Here is a 27607-nt window from a genome sequence, read left to right as displayed (position 1 = left end):
TAGCATTTATTATTTTAGATCAGAATGTGCTTGCTTAGGGGAGGAGGTTGATATCTATTCCCAGGTGAAGGAAAGCCCCAAGCAACGAAATTATTCCCTCCATAGCTGTGAGACATTGTGGGGGCTGAAGCCAACAATATATTTGAGTTCAGAACCTTGGACCAGCATGCAGGAAGCATTCAGCAGCATCTGCTCTAACTCATGGGTTGTAGCCTTGATGAATTAAACCCAATTTAATAAAATAAGAACCAACATCAGTCATCTGGCTACAGCTTGCTCTTTTGCATGGACTACTTCTGTCTTCTGGAAAAGCTCTATCAGGTGAATGAAGACAGTACTCTGAAACTCTTGAGTGCATTAATGGTTTGCCTCTATGATAGAATAAAAAGGTACCAAATTTGCAATGCTTCTGGTTGCAGCAGAGCAGTGCAGAGCTACACTGCTCACCCCAGGCACAAGGCACACCAGTGCTGGGGATTCTACTGCTACAGCTGTCACTACTCAGAAATCCACTGTGGAGGCTTTAAAATGCATTTCTATTGCCTAATTTACAGATGGTTAGTGTTATCTATGTTTTGCTTTTCTTGAGGATGTACAAACATTCCCCTCGACCCCCACCCTCCCCTGTCCCCTCTTTCCCCTTCATTTATCTTGGACAATTGAGTCAGCTATAATATAACTACAGTATTGTCCTTAAAAGTGATCTCACACCATAACCCTGTAGTTAAAATTGAAGAACTTACTCTTCCGGCCTCTTCCAAAGCTTTTTGATCTTTTGCGGCATGACCAGACATGGACTTAGCACTCACAGCATTTGCAACAATAATGTAAGGAATGCAGGCCAGGATAAGCAAAGTTAGCTGCCAGCCATAAACAAATGCAATAGTGATGGCAGTCACAAGGGTAAAAACAGCCATAGTCATCAGTGCAAGTCGGCTTCCGGTCGCCTAAGAAAACCCCAGAAACCCCCCAAGTATTTGTCATTAGATTTTTCCTTTTGTTACTTATATCACCACTTCAAATTGGTTTTTAGCCAAGGCCAAAGGTTCCACTGGAAAACAAAACTGTGTGTGGTAGCGTGCATGGACATTATGTACCTACTTATGTAAGCATTCCTAGACATTCTTCATACCTGCCAGCATTCAGGCCTTCCAGGGATGTTAAAGTAGTCTAGAGAGTTGGTCATAACAGTAGTTTAATGAATTATGTATCTGAGACTTCATGTACTACGCAAGGCACGGGACACTGTGACCACTGTCACAGTAAGGCAAGTTGGTGGCTGGGTCTCCAGCATTAGGCAACGGGGGTTTGATTCTAACAACAGCCATCCATTGACCCACCACACTAATGGTGGTGGAAAATACTCATCCTCAAGTTCTCAACTGCTGCACTTTAGGTTGGGTTCTCAGAGAAAAAGAAATAAATCTGAATTTGGCCACTGCAGAAATGCTTTATCTCTGTGGGATAATGAGTAGGAAAGATTAACTACTACTGAAGAACTCCCATCTCCTCCCAGCCCATGTAACCTTTTCATCAAAAACTTTTTAAGATGAGAGATGATTAGCATCCAGCATCTGGGTGGGCTCTGATTTGCAGAAAAAAGTTCTGCAAACAGCCCTGTGGAAATAGTTCATCTTCCAAAATTTGGCATGACGGAAAAAAACCCAAAAATTCTTGGGTGGGAAGAAAAAGGAATCCTTGCTTTTGCCAAAGACTTTCCTGCCCTGAAAAGGCTTTTCTTGTTCAATAAAATGTAAAATAGTAATAACTAAACTAATGCCAGTGTGAATTGTTGCCATATGTTCTAGGAGTTGCACATAAAGATGGATTTGGAAACTTCAGCCAGTGCAGCATGAGGCATGGTACTGACTTACTGACACTCTGTAGCACTTCAGAGAAAACAACAGCTGTACATGCCCTTTGGTGCTTTCTGTAGTAGGGGACCATGTGCATCCCTCCTTTCAACTGCCCTGACAGGGTGATGTAGTTCAGTGCCATTGAAAAAACCAAACTTTTAAAAGATGAAAATTACTAAATTTTGTCAAAGGCTCTTTTCTCACTTCAAGCCCATAATGAAGGATGACAAGAGAGAAACAAAAGTCTCTGGAGACTGAAAAATGTAGGGATTAAAGGATTTTTTATGGTACAAATTTTAAGGGAAAAAAAAATAAAAAAAGACATCTTAAAATAAACTAGTAAACTTTACCCCTCAAGTCCTGCAGTGATTTCCACTATCCTGTCCCCACCCCCAAAAGAGAAGGGAATACACGGGGATGTCTGGCAGATTGTCAGGCTCTGCTGATGAGGTGAGCAGTTGGAGGAATTGTACAGAATTTGCCATATTCTCCTACCAGTGTCCAGCTCTCCCATATCAGTGCCTTTAATCATTCGCTTCCTTGACCACTGCCCTTCCCTGGTGTTCTTTATTCATGCCAGGGTATTTCTTACTGTTTGGTCTGGTTTTTGTGAAGCACATTTTGTGGGGATGGGAAAAAGAATTCTCTTCATTGAGGTCAGTAAGGGTTTGCATCGTCTGCAGGTGCAAACCTCTTTATGGCACTCAGGTGACACCCATCATAAAGTGTAAAAACCTGGGGTCCAATGACTGTGGCCCAAGCACATATGCAGATTTCACTTTGCATGGGGAAATGGTCTACAGTTATTACATACTTAGCTTAAAGACTGGTGGGGGGGGGACATGAAAGGTACATGAACATCTGCTGGATTTTTGATAGTTCTCATAAATTATCAGCTGGGAAATCCCTTCCAGTATGTTTGCAGCACACAGTGTAAATCCATCTGCCAGTCTGTAGGGTAGATTTACTACCCTGTGTTCCGAAATAATCCTGTGTCCCTTGCCAATAACAATTAATATTTCTAAGGAAAAAAATACCTTAAAAAAGAATCAACATACCCCTTTGACTTGGGAAGCATCTGTAGCAAGACGAGTTAGCAGAACACCAACAGCATTTTTCTGATCATCATACCATCCAATATCCTGTAAGAAAAGACACTTAGTTTTGTTTCAAAATTACATGAAAGTACAAGTCATGATGACTAACTGAATATTCTTTCTCTGTAGTCAGCATTTCCAAGTGAACTAAAAGAAAAAGCTTAAAAAGCACTACTCTTTTGAGAACATCTAATTGTTCACAATCGAAGTGTTATTGGCTGTGATGTTTTTTTCCAGTGTGCCCATTTAGAAACTTTTATTATAAATCCCTTTTACTCAGACATTCCTTGGGCCTGAAGACGTTAACTACTCTTCTTCTTATGAATTATCTATTCCATCAACTATAGAATCATAGAATATCCTGAGTTGGAAGGGACCCAAAAGGATTTGTACATACTGAAAGAAAATGAGACCCTTTTACCTCCAAAGGCTACAGCAGGTGGCTTTTTCCTCACCAATTTATTGTCTTCTAGTCCCTTTCAGATTTTTTTACGAACACACAGGTTCTTGTCCCCAGTGGGTGTGTGGAGTGCCAAGTTACATATTCACATGATTATTACAGAATGAGAATTCTGTGATTCTCAAATAACAAAGTCGCACAATTTAACAGGAAGGGTTTAACATAAATAACTTCATTCTTCTCATGGGTAATAGGGAAATTTGTTTTTTTTTCCATTAAAAATTAACAGGTTTTTTTATTTGCTATAGATTGCATTATGTAGATCTAAATACAAATAATTAAATGGATTAGACTTACATCTATATATTATATACTTGTATGATGACCACCCAAGCAAAGGGAAGTTAAACCTTTTTGGTCATCCTTGCACACACAGACAGCTGCATACTGTGTGCATATTAACATGCCAGAAATATGCATGTTTGCAATGACACTCCTTCAAAATTAAACTACTTGCAGTAGCAGCATTCAGCCGAATTGCACATGGATTAGGACATTTCCAGGAGAGTCGTACTTTTTCCCAAGCTAGTGGTAGAAGAGACATGCTTTTGTTTTCTTTTCTCCAGACTACACGTGGACCTTATAACAGTCTTCAAAGGACACCTCTTTATACCCTAGCTGCGTAATTCATACCTGCTGAAGTAATGCTTTGAAGGACAAAGAGCGCAGTCTCATTGTTAGCATTTCTCCAGACTTCCCAAACATGAATCCCTGGGGGAGCAAAGAGTAATATTTTCTCATCTGGTGCAGTAACTCTGTTAATAAATCTGCACAACAAAAGCAATTACACCAAAAAGCATCCTACAACCCCCTGTGAATATACATTCATCTAGGAAAAGCATCCTTCACGTTCCTGGAACATAAAACTCTGTTTTCCCACAGAAAGAGAGCAACATGTCAAGGAAGGCAGGAGCTTCATTGTAATACCTTATTCCTATGCCCCAACAGCACTACAAGATAAATCAACCTAATCCAGTCATTGGCCTCCCTACTCTTGACTACGACCAGAGACATTCTCTCACAGAAGTCATACCATGGATTTTATGATACGGACATCAATGGGCACAAAGTATTTCCTGAAATCTGTAAAGGAGTCGTAAGAGGACAGCAAATGGAGTTTACTTGATGGTATGGAAAGCACTGCCTGGTATGGAAGGAGTCTATTTTATACTTACTTTGGCAAGAACCTATAGACTGTCAGTGAGAAATGTCAGTATTAACTTTGACTTTTAAGGGCAGATCCTCAACTTTGATTTCAATCATGCTGAGTTCACATTGCCTTCAGTGGCTTATTTAAACCAACAGCAAATACAGACATATACCTTTAAGTAAACATAACCATAAACCCCACATATCTCAGAGAGAACTGGCACTTCTGTATATTTTTTAAGCTCTGATTGGCTTTTTGCTTCTCAGACTGCATTGACATGAGTTATATCTGCAGCCTCATGGGGGATTAAGAACTTTTAACATTTCGGTGTAGTGACACTTACTTGGATTATGTATGCTGCTAAGATAATCACTCCAAGTAAAAGAAACATCAAAGAAAGGACCAAAGTATTTTTACTCCTCTTTATTGGATCTCTTTCTTGAAAAGCCTATGCAAGAAAAATAAAAACAAACCACAAAAATGAGTACATAGACGAGTGTCAGTTACATAAACCAGCCTTCATCTCAAGAAGCTTGTCTACTTTCATTTCTCTTAGCAAGTATTCTGGATCTCGAAATAAGTTTGCAGTCAACTTTCTGTTTAAGGACCAGGACAAAGTCCAGATTTCCATTTAACCTACATCACACTCCATCAATGTTCCTCCTCTCCTGTGCTAGTCAGATGCAGTTCCACCACGCTGTGCCTCTAGAGGAACCCTTTAACATTTTGCAATGGATTCATTTATACAAGTTAAGCCCATCCAGAGACTTACAGAGGAAGAACTGGCTGAGTGGTTGAGCATCAGGGAAGCTCAGGATTGCAACATCCATTTGCCAAAAAAACAAAAAAAAACCAAACAAACCCCAAATCTGAAACACCCTAAACCCCCCCCCAAAACCTGAAAAAACAACAGCCAAAAAACTTACCCCAATGATTTTTCCAAATATAACAGCAAATGCAGGATGGACCCCACCTATGACAGCAGCAGCAATCACTCCCAGCAGTACATAGAGCCACTCAGGTTTGTTCAGAGCCAGGATTTTTAAGTAAGGCACATCAGGGAGATTTTCTTCCTAAAAGAAGAAAAGAATCAGTAAAAAACTTCAGGTTTTCCTTGGAAAGTTGCAGAACATAAAATTCCCCAGAAAGTGGGTGCTCATTAGGTTTTGAGCAGTGAACTGTCTTGGGAAGCAGCTGAAAGCCCTCTTTGTGCACTCAGACCAAGCAAACATGCTGGAGATCTGCTGCTTTGCTGTTTCATATCCTAGAATGTCAATTGCACTGTAAAAATTTGGAGGCAAAAAACTTAACAGAAGGCTAAGTCGTGAGGGGAGAAGGGTCAGGATAGTTAATTGAAAGTCAAATAGGACTGGTCATCATGAATGGCAACTAGCACTGCAATCATTATAAAGAACTAAAAGTTTCACTGTTCAGAGCACAGAGATCCCTCCAGTTCAGTGGGCTGGCAGTGGTACAATTGGGTAGAGAGGTCATTTTTCTTTTTTGCAAACTATAGCCTATGCATCATTACCAAAAGCATGAAAGAGGCATATGTAAGAGTCAGCCTGTATTTGCTTTGAAAGTACAAAAAATGTCCTGTCCTGCTTTACAAATTTATTCAAGTGCCTATGCCTCCACAGGGGGAATTCTGGAAAAGCAAAAAGCGAAAACATCAGAAAGGAGACAAAATATTAGTCAGGATTACAAGCAAGTTGCTCTTGCTTCCTGGTTATTTTATCTCGTATTTCAGATGCTGAATGAGGGTGGCTAACCCTCAACTATAAAAGTGGGCTGATCTTTTTGAAATAATTACAACTGCTGGATGCTTGACTTCTTAATTTTATCTGAATGTGATAAATATTGAAGTCTTGAGCATACACACCCACTACTTCCTCTGAGGTCTTAAGCAGTATTAATACAGAGCCAAAAAGTATCTTTTGAGGTTGCATAACTTTTTATATGATAATAGGAATGTATCCAGCTCCTTCGTTCTACTTGAAATATGTATTAGCTGGAAGCTATATTTTAGTGACAAGGAATATGTATAGATAAAGATCATACTAAAGCTTCCATAAATATTTTAAATAATCAGATGATGTATTACAGATGAGATCTTAACTTCCATAGGTTTAAAAGAATTCATGGTTTTACTTTGGAATTTAGATTTTATTTCTTCACTTCAAGAGTCCTGAAATCAGGTCAAAAAACTAAAAAAACCTCCAAACCCACCAAAATACAGCAAACAACTCTTCCAATGCATTTCATGAAAAAAAAAAAATAGCTATAGTTTGAGTAACACAAAATAGAAAAAAATCAAAATCAAGTTTATTGAGCTGCTTACCGTAAGTCTGATCCAGAATCTATTAGAAATCAGCTCTTATTGATGCCATGAGCATCTTTTACTCAACTTTGACAAAACAAAGTTCTGTTTCTAAAACCTGAATTTCCTGTATGTCTTTTATTTATATATGACATTTGTCAACTAAACTGCTTATCTGGAAAAAACCCTCTAGAACTGGAGCATATACTAAGACAGAGAGAATAACGGATCTTTTATTTAAAATGTTGTTCAAAATATTAGAGTTTTGATTCTTTTTTAAAGTTTGACATAAATGTACTATGATACTCCAAAGCGCCTTGAATTTTGGTATGTACACCCCAGGGATAGCATTATTCACCAATATTTGCAACTGTGTGTACCAGGAAGCAAAGAATCCTGCAAATGAAATCTCACAACTAGTTTTAATTAGATAGAACTGAAACATCAATAATAGTGAAATAACACAGTTAATTGTATGAAGCGTGACAAATCAATAGCACAAGTTTTTTCCAGTTCCACACCAACTCAGCAGTGTTAAAAGGAAGATTTTTGGTAAGACACAAGTGCTTGTCCCCAGATTCCTAGGACAAATACTCAGTCTGGTGTGTACTGACTGTAATAGCACCAGAGTGAAGGTTACATGGCAGCCAGCTATTTAAAAGTAGTCAAAGTTATGTGCTTTTTGGTTTTGTTGGTTTTTAGTTTTTTGTTTATGTTATCATTAAAATTCTAAACTGAAATTCTAATACCAACCTCCAGCTCCTTTTTTTCCTTCCTTTTTCCAAAGGACTTCTTAGATGTGCTCTTATATCTGCTGGATCTTCTTCGAATGCTGCCTCTGCCAGAGATCACAGATTCTTCAAAGTGATCTTGAAGAGTCAGGTCTTCCATAAGATTTATATTTTCCTCATATTCTTCAGCCTCTCCTTCACTATCTTCTGATGTGCCATCATCTTGAACATCATAGCTACAACCCTAGTGAGAATTCAGGATGTGCAATTATAAGGCATTTTGAGCAGAAAAAAGGAAAAGTAAATTTTTTTTGCTCATGAATACTGCTGTTTTAATTGTGTGTTGCCTATAGGATACATTATTTCAGTCTGCAAGAGTAGACTATTCGATCCTGATTTTTTTGTTCCTCTTTTCCTTTAACAGTCTATGGAATCCATCTGGAATCTAACACCTCTGTGGTTAAGTACATAATTATGTAGTCTGTGCCTTCAACTCACTTATGTTTTTGACATATTGGGTTATGTAAGTGTGAAACACTTATTGGTAAAACCCCCAAGAATTGCAATTCTCTGCCTGGGCCCAGACTGGAGCGACTGAGCAGCCGCCAGCTGGACAACGTGCAGGAAGTAGAGAGAGGTAATGGCTCCACCTACCATCATTTGACAGCTTTGTGAAATGGAGAAAGAAAATAAATAAATTTGCCCTTACCTGCTGCATCACAAGAGAATAGTAGACTCCCTTCTGCAACATGAGTTCACTGTGTGTTCCTTGTTCAACCACGACGCCTTTCTCAAAACCAGCAATAGTGTCAGCAGTCCTGATGGTAGACAGTCTGTGAGCAATCACAATGGTGGTACGTCCAGCCCGAGCCTTACAGAAATACAAAAAAAAAAATAAAAAAAATCAATGTACAAATGCGCAAGAAAACAGCACAGAACTAAAACAAAGTTATTTTCGTGATTTGTAATATAAAATAAAAATCAAAGTTTCAATAATAATTTTCTTTTCTAAAAGTGAAGAATTTTTCTTCCTGGTTTCATGTCCCTTGTTTAACAGTCTAAGGACACCTTCATTTGACTAATTTAGGTAGAGAAAGCCACATTAATCTTTTTAGACAGGCAATACAGGTATTAAAGACTATAAGGTTATTTGACTTTTTATGAAACTTGAACTGTTTGAGTTAAAGTGCTCATAAAGTGTTTCCATGTGTATGTAAGGATGAGGGGGAAAATTCTGTAAGAATAGTTAGATCTTTCTGAAAATAAAGCTAAGATAGCAAGTATATAAGGAATGGATATTTTCTTTATATACTGCCCATGCATATTTTTGGAAGTACAACAACAGCATGATTTCTGACAAGGCTTAGCAGCAAAGTGCAGAGGAGTGGAGCACAACTGGGGTCAGAAATGGGTTTGAGCTACTCCATAAAGCACTTTCCCAGTCTTTTGAAATAAGCTAATTTGACAATAACCCTGTTGGGATTTGGCAGAAAGAGCTGCTGAAGTCCCAGTCAGGAGGTTACATGTTCCACCCCTCTCCAGCTCCCTCCTGCAGACCAGTGGCACACACAGTCCTCATGCAGCAAAGTAGCACGTGCCAGGTTGCAACTGCTGTAGAGGTCAGCTTCCCTCATCCCTGATGCCTGGAGCAGATGGTGGCATGGAGGCAGGAGGAGAAATCCAAGGGGACCTCATGCAACAAGCATGCTCTGTGGTCCAGGGGCCTGCTGGAAGTTACTTGCTACATCATATGGGCACAGGAACAGAGGCATGAAGAAGATGAAGGCAGCTGTAGTGGATGAATGCTTCCACAGATATTTGAATTCTTCCCCTATGCCTGCCATCAAGTTGTCATGGATTTGATGCAAGTCACTGAAAGCCTGTCACAAGAGGTCTGCAGTGCAGTTTTCATGCCTGTGCCCTAATGCCTAGAGCCTTCACCACTGCAGCCGGGAGCTGTGATCAGAACAAGCAAAATGCTTTAAAAGATTCAGAGTTATCTGAAAAAGAGCAGACTACAAACAGGTGTACATGACCGCCCAGAAAGAGTGAGCACTCATGAGGTTAATATCTCTGCTCTTCAGCTGTAAAAATAATGAACAATATTAGCATCATTTTTTCCACTTGGGGATGTTGAAATCTGGAAATTCCATTTGGGGACTACACTGATGGATATCAAAAAGCTGTGAAAAGATAATTAAGTTATAAAGCACGGTTCATTTTGGTGTATTCTGGGAACATGCTGAAGGATGAGGAATTCTATACAGAACAGTCCACTTAATTAAATGACCTCCCTCTTTGTTATGCATTAAATGAAGCAATGAGCTTCTAAAAAAAGTAAGTATTTGATCATGAAATTAAAAAGCATGCAGAAGAAAGCTAAATTATGTCTGAAGCATCAATCATTTTAGTGTTAAATTCTGCAGCAATTATATCACAAATATAAAAATTATATATAATTTTTGCATCTATATGTTACCTCAATATTAATATCAGTAGAATCATATGAATATAACAAACAGCTGCATTTTACTTCAGATTTAAATTGACTGGCAATGAAGATGGCAAATTCTGTATTTCCCTTGAGCCATACTAGTAATTTGTATCTGTCTGCATAACTATTGTAATGAAAAGCAGGATTTTTCACTTAGTTTTTAAAAGTACATTAAAATAAATATTAACAAAAGAAAAAACACTAGAGCCCAATTGTGAAGTTCTTTTTCAGTCAAACCCTTTAGGTTGCACTACATGTTGTTGGAAACTGCTGATGAAAGAGGGCTGTGAGGAAGGTATTGTGTGCTTATCAGAGACATGGGTACAAGCTCTGACAGCTCTCTCTGTCTCTCAGCAGCACCCACCCTAGAGCTGTGGGGCTTATAAAAGAGGTGTGGGGCAGAGACTCAAGTATTTGTAACTGGCTCTGCTTTTGTCCTGTGGTTTGCACTGTCTCTGAAAAGAAAGAAAATGGCTAAATCCCAAGTGCTGTGTGAGAATTATGAAGTAACTATTCAATGAAGAACAAATACTAGGAATATCATATATAAATTCCTATATATCTACCTGAAAAAGGCTGTTCAGTGCTCATACCTTGCCTTGATAAGATGCCATCAATATTTGAGCAGCAAATGAACAACTATTATTTGAGAAAGAGAGGGGAGGTCCACAGTCAGTTCCACATGTCTAAGTGTCTTTGTAATTAGTAATAATGCAAAGCCAAAAATCCTAAAAAGCAAACATGATTTCCATGTAAATTTTTGATAGTTCAAACTCCCTGTTAAAACACTGAAATTGATTGTCCATCCAAATTTTATTTTCCAGTGTCCTCAGTTCCAGTGGAAACCTGCACTGAAAATCAAACATTGATTTTTCTTAAGTGCTCTTGCACCTTTTCATGGTAGCTGGTAGTTTCAGTAACGAGTCCTACCTTATCAAGAGCTGCTTGTACTATGGATTCACTCTGAGTATCTAACGCAGACGTAGCTTCATCCAGAAGAAGAATCTTGGGATTTCTGGCTAGGGCACGAGCAATAGCTATTCGCTGCTTCTGTCCTCCACTCAGCTGAGCCCCTCTTTCCCCTACCATGGTGTTAAATTTCTGAGAAAGGAGAGAACAAAACAGAAGTTGTGGGACATCTCAAATGAAATCCTCACTCCTCTGTGCAATGTAAATACTCAGCTTCTAGACAGGAGGCAGCTTGATCCATGTGACTTGAGCATCGGCAGAGCAAACACGGAACTATATCCATCCAGCTAGCCCTTAGCCAAACCCTCCTACCCCCACTGCACACTTAGGTGCCTAATTTTAAACTTATGGTTCTTTAAAAACACGATCTTTCTTGCTCACTCAGAGAGTGCTCCAAACCCTGGGCTTTCTCCGGGTGAGCCTGTAAAAGACATCTCTGTATTTACTGAGAACTGCCTACCTTTCCAAAAGGGTTGGAATGATAGGGACAAACCAGGACCTATAAAGTTGCCTCCTGAACCTGAGACATCCCACTTGGAGCCATTGCTTGGTTCTTACTGACTGTGTCACTTACTCTAAAGTGGTAAGTCTCAAAGTCCAGTCACTCCACTAATTTGCTATTGAACGTACAGACAGCTTCTGACAAAGGATTTTGGATTTCTGGATCTTCTCTTTAAAAGCCCAACTCTTCCCATGCCGCATGAGATGATTAAGGATGGCAATATAGCTGAGAAGCTCTCTTTCTCCTCAGTTAAGGCATCGACATTTTTTCCCAGACTTCAGCAGAAGTCCTTTGAGAGCAACCAAAGGTACAATATCTAGTTGAAAAACTCCCTAAACTGAAAGCTGCTGGAGGTTATAAGAGTATTTTGAGAAGCTGTAGTGTATCACAAATTTCCATGCTGTCCTTCTCAGAAACAGGACACCAGCCTAAATGGACCTTCCATTCTTACACTCAAAATAAGTTAAGGAACTTACATCAGGCAGCCTAGATATAAAGTCAAAAGCATTGGCTTCCTTGGCTGCTCGCTCAATTTCAGCATCAGAAATGTCTTCTCTGCCATAGCGAATGTTCTCAGCTATTGTGGTTGCAAACAAAACAGGCTCCTGACTCACAATTCCAATATTTTCCCGTAGCCACTTTACATTAAGTGTCCGAATATCCCGACCATCTAAGGTAATCTAAGAGGAAAAGAGTATGTCAAAGAAGTTGAGGAAATGCATTGTGTTCGTAATTAAGCAACTAATTACCATTACTTGACTTGAGTATCAGCTACAAGGTCAAGAAAGAAAAAAATGTTTTCTTTAGTAGAAAACTATGTTGGGGGAGAAGCTACAACTGCAGTTTTTCTATCCACTGTACAAGCCGGGAAATGGTGAGTAGCACCATAAACAGAGAAGATATTGGGGTTTTTGGTGGGGTTTTTTTGGTTGTTGTGGTGTGTTTGTTTTTGTTTGTTTGTTTGTCTGTTTGTTTTCGTTTTTGGTTTTTTTTTTAGTTTGTTTTTTGGTCTGTTTGTTTTCCCCCAATAACCACCCTATCTGAGCTGGCTTAAGACTTTTCCAGCTTCTTTGCGTGCTTTTTACCCGGTTCTCATGCCCCTGTGTCAGTTTGTTGTCCTCACAGTTGTGGCTACAAAATCGCCTCTGTGGCTGTGCTTTACATCAGACCAAAGAAATAATCCAAGCTGACTAAAAAGAAAGGGAAAGTTATTTTTATCCTAGATAATTTGCAACGTGGTCATATGAACATTGGCACAGCAAAATCAGGCATGGGGGCAGGAATCAACAGCCACAGAAACACTAAAAAACATGTCGATAACAGTCACCCCGGTACATTATGCACTGATAGTTCAATGTTTAATATTTAAAATGTTTACCTACTTTTAACTAGCAGTAGCAACTAAGTAGCATTCCTCAAATATCTAGAATAAAAACTACATTTTCCTTAAAAATATATGGTTTATTTTCCCCCTTTTCTTTTTCTTTGGAAATTTCTTATGACAAGTATTTACCATTTACTGACTGGATTTAGTGTTTAGTGATAAAACATACATACAAAGCGTAACGATGGAAACTTTTGCTGTGGGTTAGCAGATAGAGGAAAAAAAACTAGCCAAGCAAACAACCATTTAAAATAGGAAAATTCTCTCCAGGTTTTAGTTAACATGCAATGAAAAGGAAGCAAAATACAGCAGGACATTGTTAGATTATGCTTTGCTTAAAAAAGCGTACAGAATTTTAGAAGTCAACTGTTGATAAAAATTATTTTAAATTCAGATCTTGCATATATTAAAAGACTTGTGGTATTTGCTGTTTTGTGGCATAGTACTGTAAGAATGAGCAGAATAACAAAGTTAAGTCAGCAGGAGAAGATATTTCATTTGAAATTTAAATTGTGGAAATACAGATGATGCAGACATATGCTCTAATTCAGCACAAATAGAAAACGAGGTTCAGTCAATACGGGAAACTCATGCTTGTCCTAATAGCTCTCAGTTTTCACAGTTCACATACAGACACTCACTTCTCCCTGGTCAGGATCATAGAATCTCTGCAGCAACTGAACAGTAGTGCTTTTTCCACAGCCACTGGAGCCAACTAAAGCAATGGTCTTCCCAGTTTGAACTTTCAAGTTTAGACCTTTGAGGATCTGGGAATAAACAAACAAACAAACAAACACACACATCTTAGTTTGACAAGTTTGGTTAGAGAACAGTTTGTCAAGATAACTTCAGTAATAATCAAGGCAGTAGTAAGGGCCACAGTCTAAAGGTATGGCAATATTAATAAGTTAATTGTACCTGAGAATATTTTGAAGCACTGATAGGAAAAAGGCTGCATCTATGCTTGTGAAGCATATTAGCCTTTGAAACAGGATGGATAAATGCAATCTGTCTTTTGGGAACCCTGCATCCTTCTGGCTACCAAACCAAGCCTGTGAATTATTTGAGAAGATTGATAACTGGAACAGGTCAAGTTCATGCCAAGAAACATTTTAAGAGTTGCCTTGCATAGACCATTGCATTCCAGTTCCTGGGAAAATTCCCCAGCACACTCAAATCAACAAATACAGAGTTAGCCACAATACTCTAAACTTGATAGCTCATTTTCTCCAGTTTGTGTGATCTGATAGCAGGCTTGGGATCTTCCATTTTCCTGCTGTCCTTCATTTTCCAGTGCTTAGCCAATGGCATGACACTCAATTACGAATATCACAGAAAAATATTTTTCAGGTGCTAAACATGATGGCTGAGAAACAAACTTGACTTCTTCTATTTTTAGAATATAAATGGCTGTTTTGACCAGATAACTGCTGGAAAGCCCTTAGTAAATCTCATTCCTTGTTGTTAACAGACTCAGCAACCTGGGGAGTAGTTACAGATTAATGGTATCTTTGTTGCTATTTTCACATTAAGGAACATTTTACCTCAAAAGATGTCCATGTCATATACAAATAATGCTCTGTAGCTGCCAAAATATTTGGCTGCTATGGGAACTCCTCTTGTTTATACCAGGTTGATTTATAATTTTGCCTACAAATGTTTTTGCAATGAGAGATTAAAACAGTTGCAATACTCCTCTCCTTTCCCTGTCTTACATCCGGCAGGGTTTGTATCTCCAAGAAGCTGATATCCTGGTGCCTGCATTATCAAGAAAGAACCATATTCTGGATACCATAGTATCTCCAGATGCAAATAGTCACAACCACATAATAGGCTATTTCTAACTCATCAGACAAGGTGCTGCCAAGATTAAAACTAGCAACATCTAGACTCCTTAGATCTCTTTGATTTAGTTTAATGTGGACAGGGGAGATTATACTGTATTGCATCAATTGCTTGAGAGATTGTGGATAACTTCTACACACCTTTGCTGATTCCTTTTGGATATATTAAATAACATTGATGCTCTTAGTATGGAGAGCTGCTGACTTAGATCAGAAATATGAAGTGACAGAGCAGAGTCCTCATATTCTTCCTAAAAGTGCTGTTCAGGCTGATAAGCTATGTTATGGGTCTGCATGCCAAATGAGAGGGAAGTAAGAATTCTTCCCAAACCTAAGAGGGACAGAAGATGCATTGCACCAACTCACAGTTAGGGAAGGAAGGCCAGCTCTGAGTCTGCCCTTCAGCTACCCCAGTGTCCTGGAAACACACTTGATACCCAATGGGACAGACCTCAGATGACTGAGGTAGGAAGAGCCATCTAAAGAAATAGCCACAGTGATATGAAGCTCCCCATTCTCACCACTAAATCAGCACATCGAGCTTTTAATTGTTGGCATTTGAAAGCTCTATTCCAATCTCTTTCTTCATCAAGTAAGCAATAACAGCAGCAAATTCCTTTTTCTTTTATCTTTATCAAGGTGTTCAAAAGATTATAAACTGTTGAATATGGCAAAGAGGTCATAATAATTGTGTCACCAAAAAAGTAATTAATCACCATGAGATGATGTACATAGGTCACTAAAGGAAATTGAACTAGCAAAGAACAGGGACAACAGTTTATCGAACAGCAATTTTAACATCTGCCCAATATAACTTTTGACTTCCAAATGTATATTTAGGATGATACGTTTCAATCCATTTGATAACATATTGTTGTAAAGCCTACCTCACAGATAATTTTTCACATGGGATATCATAGCAACTCTGAATGACCAAGGAACTGGAAAAAGCCACTTCCTGACTTAACTGTTTAAAGTCTGGAAGTTTTAATTCTGAAAAATCTTTTTTGATTTATCAGAGTGCTTGTTCACAGAAATTCAGACTAGGAGCAATACATATTCTTAAATTTTCCTGCAGAAGAGAATTGTGAACAGATAGACAGTGACAGTAGATCTAGAGCTTTGTGCACTATTGAGGGAAAAATAATGTCCACCCCCCAAACAGGAACGCATTTGGCATTCTAGAACAACAAGATTAGACAAAAATATGGACACAGGCTGAAGAATTTCAGTACAGCAATCTAAACCAAACACTTACTTTAACATCAGGTCTCGCTGGGTAACTGAAATGGATGTTTCTGAATTCAATTTCTCCTATGAGCTTGTCTGGTTTGTAGCCTTCCTTAGAACTGCTGTCTATGAGCCGTTTCTGGAAAGAGGTTTTTAAAATCTATTACTGTTATGTCACTTTTGGAACTTTTATTTCTGCTAGCTACATTGTTGTTTACTCTCTCAGCTGCTGGTTTACACTGCAGTATACCATTGCAGAGTTGCTGCATTTTACTCGGTAGACGCTGATTACAGGGGAACATGTAACTGTGAATTCTACTTTGACAAATATAGAAGATTTTCAAATGCAACGAAGTCCACAGCAGAAAATCTGTAATTGCAGAACTTAACTGCATTATCTTGCAGCCAAAAAATGGCCCTCAGTAATCTGTACAGGAAGATTTTATACTCACATCAAGAAGAATGGTGTAGCCATTTCTCCATGAACTTTTTAGTCCTACTTGCTTAAAATATTTTACATATACAGACATGCAATTGCTGCATAGCACAGCAAGACCAAGATAATGTGGAAAACTTTTTCATACCAACATCAGCATCACAGATTATTAATATTGTAACTTTCAATAGCAATACTAATCCCCTCCTCACCAACTCCTTCCACAATAAACCACAGCTCAGCTGCAATTCTGCACATATGCATTTTTTAAAAATTAGTACAGTGCCTTACCATTTTCCCTCTGGATCTGAAAGTCTAACACTAGAGAAAGACCTCAACCATATATCTCAGATAAACATGTTAGGTTTCCCAGCATTCATTACAACAAATAAAGAGGTTGTGTCCTTCATATGGGTTTCTGTGGTAGGTATCTATCAAGTTTATGGTTTGGGGGCTTTAGAGTGCTTTCGTTATATCTCAAGAGGAAAAAAAAAAGAGAGGAAGGGGAAATTAAGTGTGGTTGAAAGCCTTGTATTCTACTTACTTAGATATTTACCTTATTGATAATCTTATATACTTCATAGGCAGCTCCACGTGCCTTAGCCACACTCTCCAGGTTGGGAGCTGCCTGGCCCAGGGAGAAAGCTCCAACAAGCACAGAGAAGAACACCTGTGGAGATGGAGTGAGCATCACACTTAATGTTTACAAAGTCACCAGTGCCCACATGTGCACTCAAAAGACTTTGGCATTTAACCCTTTTCAGGAAAATTAAATACAAAAGTGAAAGGTGTATTTCACAGTTGCTTGTATGTACACTCCATTCTCCTGGAGTAAATTATAACTACTGACACATGCCTTTGCGGCATGAATTACTTTTCTTTTTGATGTTCTTGCATTTTCTATTATGTACAAATATCTTTCTCTGTTGTTTTTCAGATGTTCCCAAAGTTAAGAGGTTCACAAAATTTAATCCAGATTTTCTTAACACACAATTCACTTAACATGCTGTGAGGAGAGTGTGAAAGTTAAGCATGTAGCCAAACTTGTGATGATAATAAGATAGCTAAATATCCCCAAACCATTACCGACATAAGACATATTAGTAAGGTACTGTTAAAAACAACAACAAAATGCACAGAAGACATTGTGGCTAAATGAGATCTTGAGAACTTCTCCGTATGCATTTAGCACACCAGTGAGATCCATTTCATCTCTGTTTAGGTAGAAATTTGTTGGCAATCCAGATTACTTTTCTTCACTTCTTAACCACCAGCTCTTGGTTGTTCATCCTACTCTACAAATAGAGTCCAAGACAAGTGAGAAAAGTGCAGATACTTTTGCCTCTGCATTGATTAGAGTGGGAATACAAGGTGTCCTGTTCAAGCTTGTTATATCAAAAGCTAGGCAAGATGAATAGCTTCCAGTTCTTTTATACCAAGTGAGTCTGTAACAGTTAATTTAGCAAGCACGAGGCAGCAAATAGATACACCACTTGTATAACTATTTTCCTGAAGTTACAGAACATTTTTCAAAGCTGCATTGATGTACTTACAATTAAGAGACGGCCAATGTCATAATTTTCATCCTCAGCAATGAGCTTGGTTCCATACCAAAATGCAAGTGCATAGGACCCGAAGATAACAAATTGTGAAACACCTAGACATGTGTTGGTGGTAATGGATTTTTTCACTCCAACACGTTTAGCCGTCTCTAAGTTAGCATTGTATCTGAAAGAGGATAAGGAAAAATTTGACAGGTACTACATGCCATTCTGATTGCTATATCCCAGTGCCCTTTTCTTAATTAAAAAGATTTATATAATAAAACTAAAATCTGAAAGAGAATACAGATTATTTTTTTTGACAGAGGACTATTAGGGATATAATTCATCTGAATAAATCTACTCTGATGTATGCTGACAACATTGGCATACTTATGTGTTATGGAAGACAGATTAAGAAAACAACTGAGCATCATGACTTTGTTATCATGATGGAAGACACAATACCTGTCTTGAACCACTTGTTTCCATTAATCCTGAAAGAAGACCTTGGGAAGGTTTTATCAGTGTTATCTACCAGAGGTAAAGGTTTAGTCTTCCATGTTTTAAAAAGGCAAAATAAAAATAAACCCCCCCAACAACCCCAGGCACTGGGGAAGGAGGTAAATGAGAGAGAGCTCCCTCTGATACCAGAGTTGTTCTCTTACTAGCCATTCTGGGAAGCCAAGCATCTTTCCCTTAGGTTAGTTTACTGATTAATATGGCAAAACAGGAAACAAGCGGACACAGAAGATCACATAAAGACTGACAAGTTCAGTGTGAAAATGATTTCTTCTAAGGATACTTCAAATTCGTTAATCTATAGTTTACAGCTAGTAGTTTTCATTTACTCAAGCTCATTATAGAAAGTGTAACCTAGGAATTGTGTATTTTTTTACTTCCAGTGACATGCTCAGCAGCTTGCACTTTTCCCCCCAATATGTATTTTCTATACAACATATTCCCGTACGAGGAAGACATGCAATTCAGTCAGCTGAGAAGCAATCTTTAAAAACTGCATTAATTTTGTTCATGTAAGTTTCTCACATGTCATCAATGCTGCATTTTTTAGCCAAATACATTTAAATGTTCTGACTTGGTTGTGCTCTTCAAACCAAGCCCTGCCTTTGAGTCAGCAGCATCATAGGTCTTCCAGGGAAGTGGGTACTGGGTTTAAGCAGTGTGACAAATATATGTGATCACTCAGCTACAGAGGAAAAGCCAAGCCACTGCCACAAAGAGAAGATGACTGAAGGTCCCTTGCAAGAGTAAGCATTTGTGGTCAGTAGAGGCACTGTGCAGCAAAAGGATGCTTTTCTATCTCTGAGACCAGCATTCAAGAGTAGCATAGGAGTCACAAACCCATATCTGCAAAATGCCCTAGTCAGTCCCTGATAGGAGTTTGTCTGTTCCTAGTAGAGCCACCATGGGGTTTTTCGATTTGGTGGGGGTATTCTGTTTGCTTTTTTGTTTGTTTGTTTTTACATTAAATGGAGGTAGAGCTTTGGAAGAGGCTGACCAGTCAACCACATAAAGGAAAGGCCTTACTGTCATGCAGTTACTCAGGTATCAGCTATTTTGTCTTTAGACAAAGTAGTCTGGAGCAGCTCCTACCATTAGATTTTCAGACACTGGTAATTGCAGAAGATGGAGAGGAGGGGGGACAACTAATCTAGATCATCTTAAGGGGTTTTTTTGCCTTTACTGTGTAAGCAGGAAGTGTTGCATCTTAAGGACAATGTCCAGTAAGCAGGATACAGACCTCAGTCCTTAGAAGCAGACAAATAAAGGCTGTAGGACACTGAGCTAGGGCTGACATCACTTTAGAAATTTTGCACGTGACCAAGGCAAACATAAGAGTTGAAAAAGACACAAGAGTTTCATGGATCAGGTCTTCTGGGTTGCCTTTCCCAGCTGCATGGAATCAATGATGCCCTTTACTTGTATACTGAATGTTACTGTTTACACTTGTTGAGTTGTCTGAGATATATGTGAATAAGTTCATGGCCAGCCACAACCACCTCACCTTTTACATACGACTAGGGCCAACACTGATCAACTACAAGTGGTATTTGCAAATCCTGAAAGCAGTAAAAATCAAAAATGTGATTTTACTTAAGGTTGTTATCCAGTGTAGTTTAAATATAAGTTCAAATATCAGAACAGAGCACCCGTGCTCTATAAGATAAGGAAGTGATCATCGCTCTGCTATGTCAGACTACTAGGTGAAGACAGCCCTTCCACCACTTTCACATTAAGTTCAACTCCAGATCTCAATCAGAGGAGAAATTTTAATCTATGCTGCAATGATAGCACAAAGTAGCCTGTATTCACTGACTAGGTCTACTTACACATCTTTGTTTTCAGGTCATTTGTCCATTGACAGAAAGATAAAATTATTCTAAGGAGAATGTTATCCCTTTGCCTCTCCCAAAAAAATAAAAAAAATCCACCCAAATAAACCAAATCCTCACAACCCAAATTTCTTTTCCATATTTTAAATATACTTATTAGTTAAAATCTTACTTTTCTAATGCCTTCTGCTGTCCATTGAAAGCCACAACAGTCCTGATTGCTGTCAAAATTTCTTCTGCCACAGCTCCTGCTTTGGCGTAAGCAGACAGCTCTTTAGCAGTAAGGGACGCCAGGAGCTGGAAAGTTGAAAACCAGATGTTATTGCAGCCTACTGAAAGGATGAGATTTTAGGAAAGTGGAGGTCAACTCCTCTGAGTTCCCCCCAAATCCAGCTCAATGTATCATCGTATCCTCATTACAGTCACATGCTACACAAGCATCAGATGAGCTTCATGACTGATCCACTTTTCTCCCAAGCTGAGGACAGCCAGCCTATGAGCTCCACTAGGATGTGTGTAGGAGCAGAGAGGTGTGCCATAGCTGCTCTGGAGCATGCCAGCAGACATTGAAGTAAGCAAGTCAATCGCTTTACAGCCTCTAACATTCTTCTTCCTAGTTTATTTGAAATGCTTTAATGAGGAAAATAAAACCCCACAGAATCATATATAAGCCACTTAAGAATATGAGCCATACCCATTAATGTGGCTACAACAGCACAAAATGAGAAAATGTTTTCCTATCTGGAAGGGAACCCTCTCCAGATATTTTGCTGATTTATATCACTACAGTTTACAGCAGCTCTACATATGTCCTAGGATCTACTCTGTACGCAGCATGCAACTTGGTAAATCATTTGCAAGAGACATGGTACATGTAAGTGCAGATTGAAAGAACTTGAAAAGTATGTGTTGGGAGGGAAAAGTGAGGGTCACAGGCACGTGCTTGGGCTTCCCAAATGCTCTGCATGAGGAAATCCCTGTGCAAGGAAGATTCTCTGATGCACATTACCCTCCTGTAACATGGCATAAGGACAGAATATGCAGGCAGAAGGAACACAACTTACAAGTATGTGCTTGGGAACGCAGAGAAAGGCTACGAAAAGAACAGAAATCATAAAGTAAATGTGGGGCCAACCTCACAACTTAGAAACCATACTACTTTTCTTCCATTCTCTCCCCCTTTCCTGTGCATAAGAGTTGTAATGTTTTTCTAGTATTTGTTTATTAATCCACACACACTTACAGTTGACCAAATTCCTGCTGATGCAGCAAGAAGAGGGCTGACTGCCAAAATCACCAGTGTGAGCTTCCACCCATAGATGAATCCTATAATAATCCCTGCCAGAAATGTGCTAAAAAACTGTAAAAATATACTGATCTTGTCTCCGATGCCTTCGTGGATGGTGTTGATGTCCCTTTAAATAATAATAAAAAAAGATTTGTTAGCTTGGAATGCCTTTCATTGTGACTCCCTCCCCCTCCTTTTCATGCTGTGTGGCCTAATGTCAGAAGCTTTGCCATTTCCTAACTGGCACAGTCAAATTTCTAACCACAGCTACTGGATTGTACCATCAGGCTCTTCTGTAGCCAAAACACAGCAGAAACCTCCTATTTTAAAGGGCTCATTTACTGTATTTTCATTTACTGTACTTTTCATCATTCTCTGCTGTTTCTATGCCCTGTCACCAGGTCATTCGTGGAACAGTACAAGTAAACAGTCAAGGAGCCTCCTCATCCAACATGACCATCTCCAAACGATTTCTTCTGTTCAGCTCTGATGCATTTCATGTTCTGAGTTTTAGCTGCAGACTCAGATGAAGGGTTACGTCCATTCCATCAGAAAATTATTTGGAATAACCTCCATTTTTCATAATTTCCATTTTCTCTTTCCAGAACATAGAAATACTAGAGTTGAGAGTGGTTTCATTTATGCTTCTCTTACACCTTTCAGGGCACAGCTCTGTCCAAAGCTACTTTAAAATCCAGAAAAAAAAAAATTAAAAAAATTCTGCTCACGCATACAGTCCCATAGCATCTTGAGGCTTACAGTACTTATCCCTAAGTCTATTTAAGTTTATGGAAAAGCTCCAAAGACTAACTGCTTGGACAGAGTTCAGCCTGAGATCTGACTGGATGCAAGTACAAGCTCATTTTCATTCAGTAAAATGTCAGAGCTTTCAGTGTTTGTAAACTAGGTGGAGGCAGCAGAGGTGTTTATCTAGCACTGACTGCCACATACTTCATGGACATCAGAAAGCCAGTGTCAGGCATTTCACAGCAAAAACTCTTTCAATGCATGTATCACAGATACTTCACAAATGAAGCTGAAAAGGATATTTATTTTTTTTTCTTAATTCTCTGCAGGCTATTCCACAGAGATAAATGGCAGTTTTGTTTTAAATGTCATACTTGGGGGTGTGTGTATATGTGTAAAAAAAGAGCAGAGCCCTCACTCTGTCAGTCTGGTGTTCAGCATTCCTATCTGGGTAGTATCAAACCAAGCCATCTCCTGATGGAGCACCGCAAAAAAGAACTTCTGCCGGATCCTTGCTGTTTGCCTTGTAGCAGCAACCAAAAACGTCCATACTTGGATGGTGCTCAGGATCAACACAGCAAAGCCAATTCCCACGTAATAGTAAGCAAACCTGGAATAAGGGAACAAAAGCCCATGTGACCCCACCGTATCTTGCGAGACAAGTTAGAACACAAAGCAACAACTAGTCTTGATTTATCATAGTAAATTAAATACTGAAGCCTGTGATGCATTATTGGGAAATCTTTTTGAGAAGGCAAACATTTGGCTTCTGCTCAAAGAGATAACACAGTAAAAGAAAATTCTCCGATACTCTACTAACAGGAAAACTACAAAGACTCTTACTTTGTCATGTCACCTTCTATATCCACACCTGGAACTGATGGGCAGCTGGAACTGTTTACTGAAGTATCTGTTAAGGGGAAATAAAAATTAGTAATGTTTGTGAAAGTGCTGTATGTAGAAGATAATTCATGGCAATATGGGGTCATCAGTTTGGGAATGTTTTGTATTTTGCAAGTGGGGTCTTGCAAAATACAAAATGATTTGGCAAATACACATTTACTTTTAAACAATTAATGTCTGATAACTGATGATACAGAAGTTGGTCATGGTCCTTACTATCTCACCAAAGTTGAAGTTCATTAATAAAGAGCACATCCAATGCTTTGGTTCTGTCCTGGCCTTGTCATTAAAGATTGATTAAAATGACTGGATTATTTCCAGCAGGATGAATGTTTCTCATTATATATTTGTTAGATATGTACAAGTGCATAGTCCGGGGGAAAAAAAGCATCTTAGCCCCTGTAGCAAAACATAACCAATATGTAGAGAATTCAAATTTTAACTTTTTACCGTTTGATTCCACACCACTTAGCACAAAGCTGTTCGTCATCTCTCCAAAGATAATGATCATAAGCGGCATTCCAGTACCATTTGCAGCAGCTGCGATCAAACCAACTATCATCAAAAGGACATCCATCCAGTCAGCATAGCAAAACTACGTGAGCATTAAAAAAAAGAGAAAAAAAAAAAAGGAGTGACCTTGCACCTGACTGTATTTGCTACAGTACAGCACATCTACAGAACAGCTTTGTTTCTACCAACATGTTCTAAAGTAACAACATTCCAACTGAAAGTAAACTCAGAATATAAGAATCTTGTAGTAGTTGAACACATCTTTAAACCAGTACTGAGTAAGACTGCTAAGAGAACATTGGCAGAACATGGATTCTCCATTTAGAAAAAACTACATGTTTGTAGGTGATGATGACCTTTGTACAATACCATTTTGTGTTCCATTAAGTTACATATTTACTAAGATAATGCCTTTACAATGTAAACAAGAGTGAGTTATTGACCAGAACTTGACTTACATCTACCAGTAGAAAATTATTTTAGCAGAGATAGGTTGTATCTTCAGGTTCATCTATCCTTGAATATTTGTTTGGTTTAAAGAAGGATGTGAATTTAAACTGCCGTAGCTATCCTAGGATGTGGTTAATCTGAAATCAGAGCATTTTATTCCTGACTGTCCTAACCCTCTTAACAAGGTGTAAATGGACATGGAATAAACCAGAAAAGAATAAAACTTCTCTGTTCCAGAATAAGCAAGTCCACATATAAGAGCTATTTGGGAATAGCTGCTGTATAGAAAACTGGCACAAAACTATATTACTGGTTTTCAGAGAGCAGATCCCTCAGATGTCAGACACAGGATAAACCATTTGTAACTAGAGGTAAGGCAAGGGCCTGTGCAGTCCTAGAACAGCCTCAGTAGGGGTGAGCTTCATCTTCCAACAGCACTAAGGTTGAACTGCTGTCAGTGCCACCAATCCACCAAGAGGGCAATCTGACATAACAGTGCAAAACTTAAAGAGATTTAGAATCAGTAGGTCTCAGGCTTTTTCTCAGGTTTTTCATTGCCTATTAATTGCACTTCATAAGCAACTCACAATGACAAATAAAGAAAACAAAAGAAAGAATAAAACAGGCCATTAAACTGGACACTAACCAATTCAAAAATGCCAACCATTCGTTTTTCTGACTTCTCATTTTCTTTCCTAGAGGAAAAGACAAAAGACTAATTAAGGTAAGGGTTTGGGGTTTTTTTTTGTTGTTTTTGTTTTGTTTTGTAAAGATGTACTAAACTCTTCTTTTCCTTCCCCTGCCCCTATAAAACAAGTTTACCAGTAGCCAACGTCTTGAGTTCAAATAATACCTACTTTTTTTTCTTGAGCTTTAATTTGTCACTTTGTTCAAGATGTTCTTCATGTTGGAAAGAGGGATTGTCATATCCCTTGCTTGCAGATTCTGTTAAATAAAAAGCAGACTTTTTTTAACTTAATAATCTAACTATTGCACCGATTTCCTGCATCTTTCACTGCTGAGACTTTTGCATTTAAAGAGTTTTCCTCATGTCCTTGAAAGAGCCTGGTGAATTTTTCTTGAAACTTCCTTTCCATTCAGTTCTTCTTTACTCCAGAAAAAAGCTTCCACTTCCATTTCCAAGGGCGAAACAAAAGAAAGAGTTAATTAATTCTTCAAATGCTTACAGAAGTGAATGCAAATGAGAAGAAGCCCTGATGAAATGAGTAGATTTGCTTAGAGTGAAGGTTATAACCGCACAGAAGAGATGGAAGTTAACTGAAGAAACATGTCTTTGCCTGTAATAATCATCATTTTTTCTTTCTATTGCAGTAGTTGCCACATGTTCAACTTTCTTTGTGCTAGAGGCTTCAGAAACCAACACAAAAGACGAGTCCTACCCTGGGAATCTTATAATTATAAATTCATATAAAATGAGATGTAATAAGTATCTAAAGAAACTGATGAGCAACCACAGTAGGGAACCAGCTGTAAAATGTGGGGAAAAAACGGGCTCCTCACAGCAGCAACTCCCTATTTAATTTACATTTACCTTAACTTTAAGTGCTGATTCACTATGAATAGAATTTTCTACACAGTGTTTTTAATGTCAGTCAGTCTATAATGACTGGTTTAGACAACCATTTAAAAACAACAATGTGCTTCCATCTTAGCTTACCTCAGTAGCATTTTCATGACAAGGCTAGGACCCTCCTAAATAGTTTTAATCACATAAATGACTTCTGTTGAACTTGATGGAATGATTCATGCAGAAACACTTTACAGGTGTGGCTTTAGTTCAGTGGAAACTCATTGCGTTATCTCCTACAAAACCACTATAACATTAAGGAAAGCTTTATAGTGCACCTTTGGATTCAAAGCTGTGGATTATATTCCTCAAACACGCTTACAGTGTTCATGCCTACCAGCATCAGAGATGTCCTTTTCTGTGGAATTTACAAAATGGTCCTTCATTGTTCTTCTTTGTTGTATCCTTACGAGGAAGTTGCATTAATCAAAACCTGCATTTAAAAATCAACATTTAGAATTAGTAAATATTTAAAGAGTTCACATCTGTGGATTTTTCCATGACTCATTACATCTTGGTCTCAACTTTATTCTATTTAAATACAACAACTAAAAAGAAAATAAAATATGTAACAGCATGACAAAATAACTACTATTAATGAGATATTAGGAACAGTGCACACTTTTACAAGGGGACCTAGCTCGGTAGCCTGCTTTAGTAGTCTTTTTTGCTAAATCCTGAGGTCATACAGAAATTATTGTGGATGATCTATTACAGAATCGAGGATTTCCTTCATTACTTTATGTTTGATTAGAACTAACTGAGCAGTCATAATATGATCATTATTACAATGATAAAGACATGCACTCATTATGCCATATGGTACTAGGAGAGATTTAGAGGCAGCAAATGACTGGTGCTGCAAGTCTCTCTAGACTTTTCTTCTTCATCTATCAAATATGCTGGTTAAAAAACACCAAACAACAACAAAAACCTCCAAAACCCCAAATGAAAAGCCACACATGAATTTGATGAAGGCTAAAGTAACAACGATAACAAAATGCCTAATCGACTTCGGATTTTAAAAATAAATAAATAAATAAATACACCCTTTTTGTTCGACTGCTGACTGTGCTTTCTCTCTCACGTTATTTCAGCTTACCTTCACAGCCCACGCTGCGCACACACGGGTGGGCTGGTGGCTGCGGCCACCGACGGCTGCTCCGGTCCCTGGAGGGCGGGTGTTATAGCGGCGGCACCGCCCTCCCTCCTCCGACTCGGGTTTCAGGTGAAGGTCGGCGCCGCAGCAGGGCTGAGCCCCTAAGAAGATGCCGCCCGGCGGCTCCCGCCCTCCGCAGGTCCCTCGGAAAGCGGCCGCCGCCTCCAGCCCCGCACACCGCGCACGGCGAGCAGCTTGGCCCCCTTACTGGGGCATCGCTTCCACCCTGAGTCCCGCAGAATGGTTAATGTTAGAAGAGACCACTGGAATTCAGCCAGTCCAACCTCCCTGCTCAAGCAGTCTCCTAGAGCACGTTACTCAGTTTTGATCCATCCAGATGGATTTTGAATATCTCCACGGAAGGAGACTCCACAACCTCTCTGGGCAACCTGTTCCAGTGCTTGATTACCCACACAGTAAAGAAGTTCTTCCTCATGTTCAAGTGGAATTTCCTGTGCATCAGTTTCTGCCCATTTCTTCATGTCCTGTTGCTTGGCACCACTGAGAAGAGCCTGGCTCCATCCTCTTGCACCCTCTTGTCAGATACTTAGAGACATTGATAAGATCCACTCTTGGTCATCTCTTCTCCAG

At 38.9% G+C, this 27607-nt stretch overlaps 1 protein-coding gene across 3 annotated transcripts in view; it reads right to left on the bottom strand.

Moving 5' to 3' along the window:
- ABCB5 (ATP binding cassette subfamily B member 5) overlaps positions 1-27053 on the bottom strand; it is a 35119-nt gene extending 8066 nt beyond the window's left edge. The window contains exons 1-22 of one of the 3 annotated variants that reach the window (XM_017823897.1): positions 26960-27053; positions 26195-26290; positions 25127-25214; positions 24916-24964; positions 23757-23901; positions 23247-23313; positions 22822-23013; positions 21612-21783; positions 20541-20665; positions 18027-18201; positions 17030-17143; positions 16066-16176; positions 13605-13730; positions 12056-12259; positions 11039-11209; positions 8324-8485; positions 7637-7858; positions 5490-5636; positions 4907-5011; positions 4047-4124; positions 2915-2998; positions 744-947 (exon numbers count right to left, since the gene is read on the bottom strand). In XM_017823897.1, the coding sequence (XP_017679386.1) occupies positions 744-947; positions 2915-2998; positions 4047-4124; positions 4907-5011; positions 5490-5636; positions 7637-7858; positions 8324-8485; positions 11039-11209; positions 12056-12259; positions 13605-13730; positions 16066-16176; positions 17030-17143; positions 18027-18201; positions 20541-20665; positions 21612-21783; positions 22822-23013; positions 23247-23313; positions 23757-23901; positions 24916-24964; positions 25127-25214; positions 26195-26243 (2790 nt within the window). In that variant the 5' untranslated portion in view covers positions 26244-26290; positions 26960-27053. Of the gene's footprint in view, positions 1-743; positions 948-2914; positions 2999-4046; positions 4125-4906; positions 5012-5489; positions 5637-7636; positions 7859-8323; positions 8486-11038; positions 11210-12055; positions 12260-13604; positions 13731-16065; positions 16177-17029; positions 17144-18026; positions 18202-20540; positions 20666-21611; positions 21784-22821; positions 23014-23246; positions 23314-23756; positions 23902-24915; positions 24965-25126; positions 25215-25947; positions 25966-26179; positions 26291-26959 lie in introns of those variants that run through there. The other 2 variants (XM_017823899.1, XM_017823898.1) reach the window with 2 other exon arrangements.
- Positions 27054-27607: the final 554 nt, after the last annotated feature.

The sequence above is a fragment of the Lepidothrix coronata genome, unplaced genomic scaffold, assembly GCF_001604755.1.
Source record: "Lepidothrix coronata isolate B3197 unplaced genomic scaffold, Lepidothrix_coronata-1.0 Scaffold106, whole genome shotgun sequence".
Taxonomy (NCBI): Eukaryota; Metazoa; Chordata; class Aves; order Passeriformes; family Pipridae; genus Lepidothrix; species Lepidothrix coronata.
This window is presented reverse-complemented; position numbering and strand designations above follow the sequence as displayed.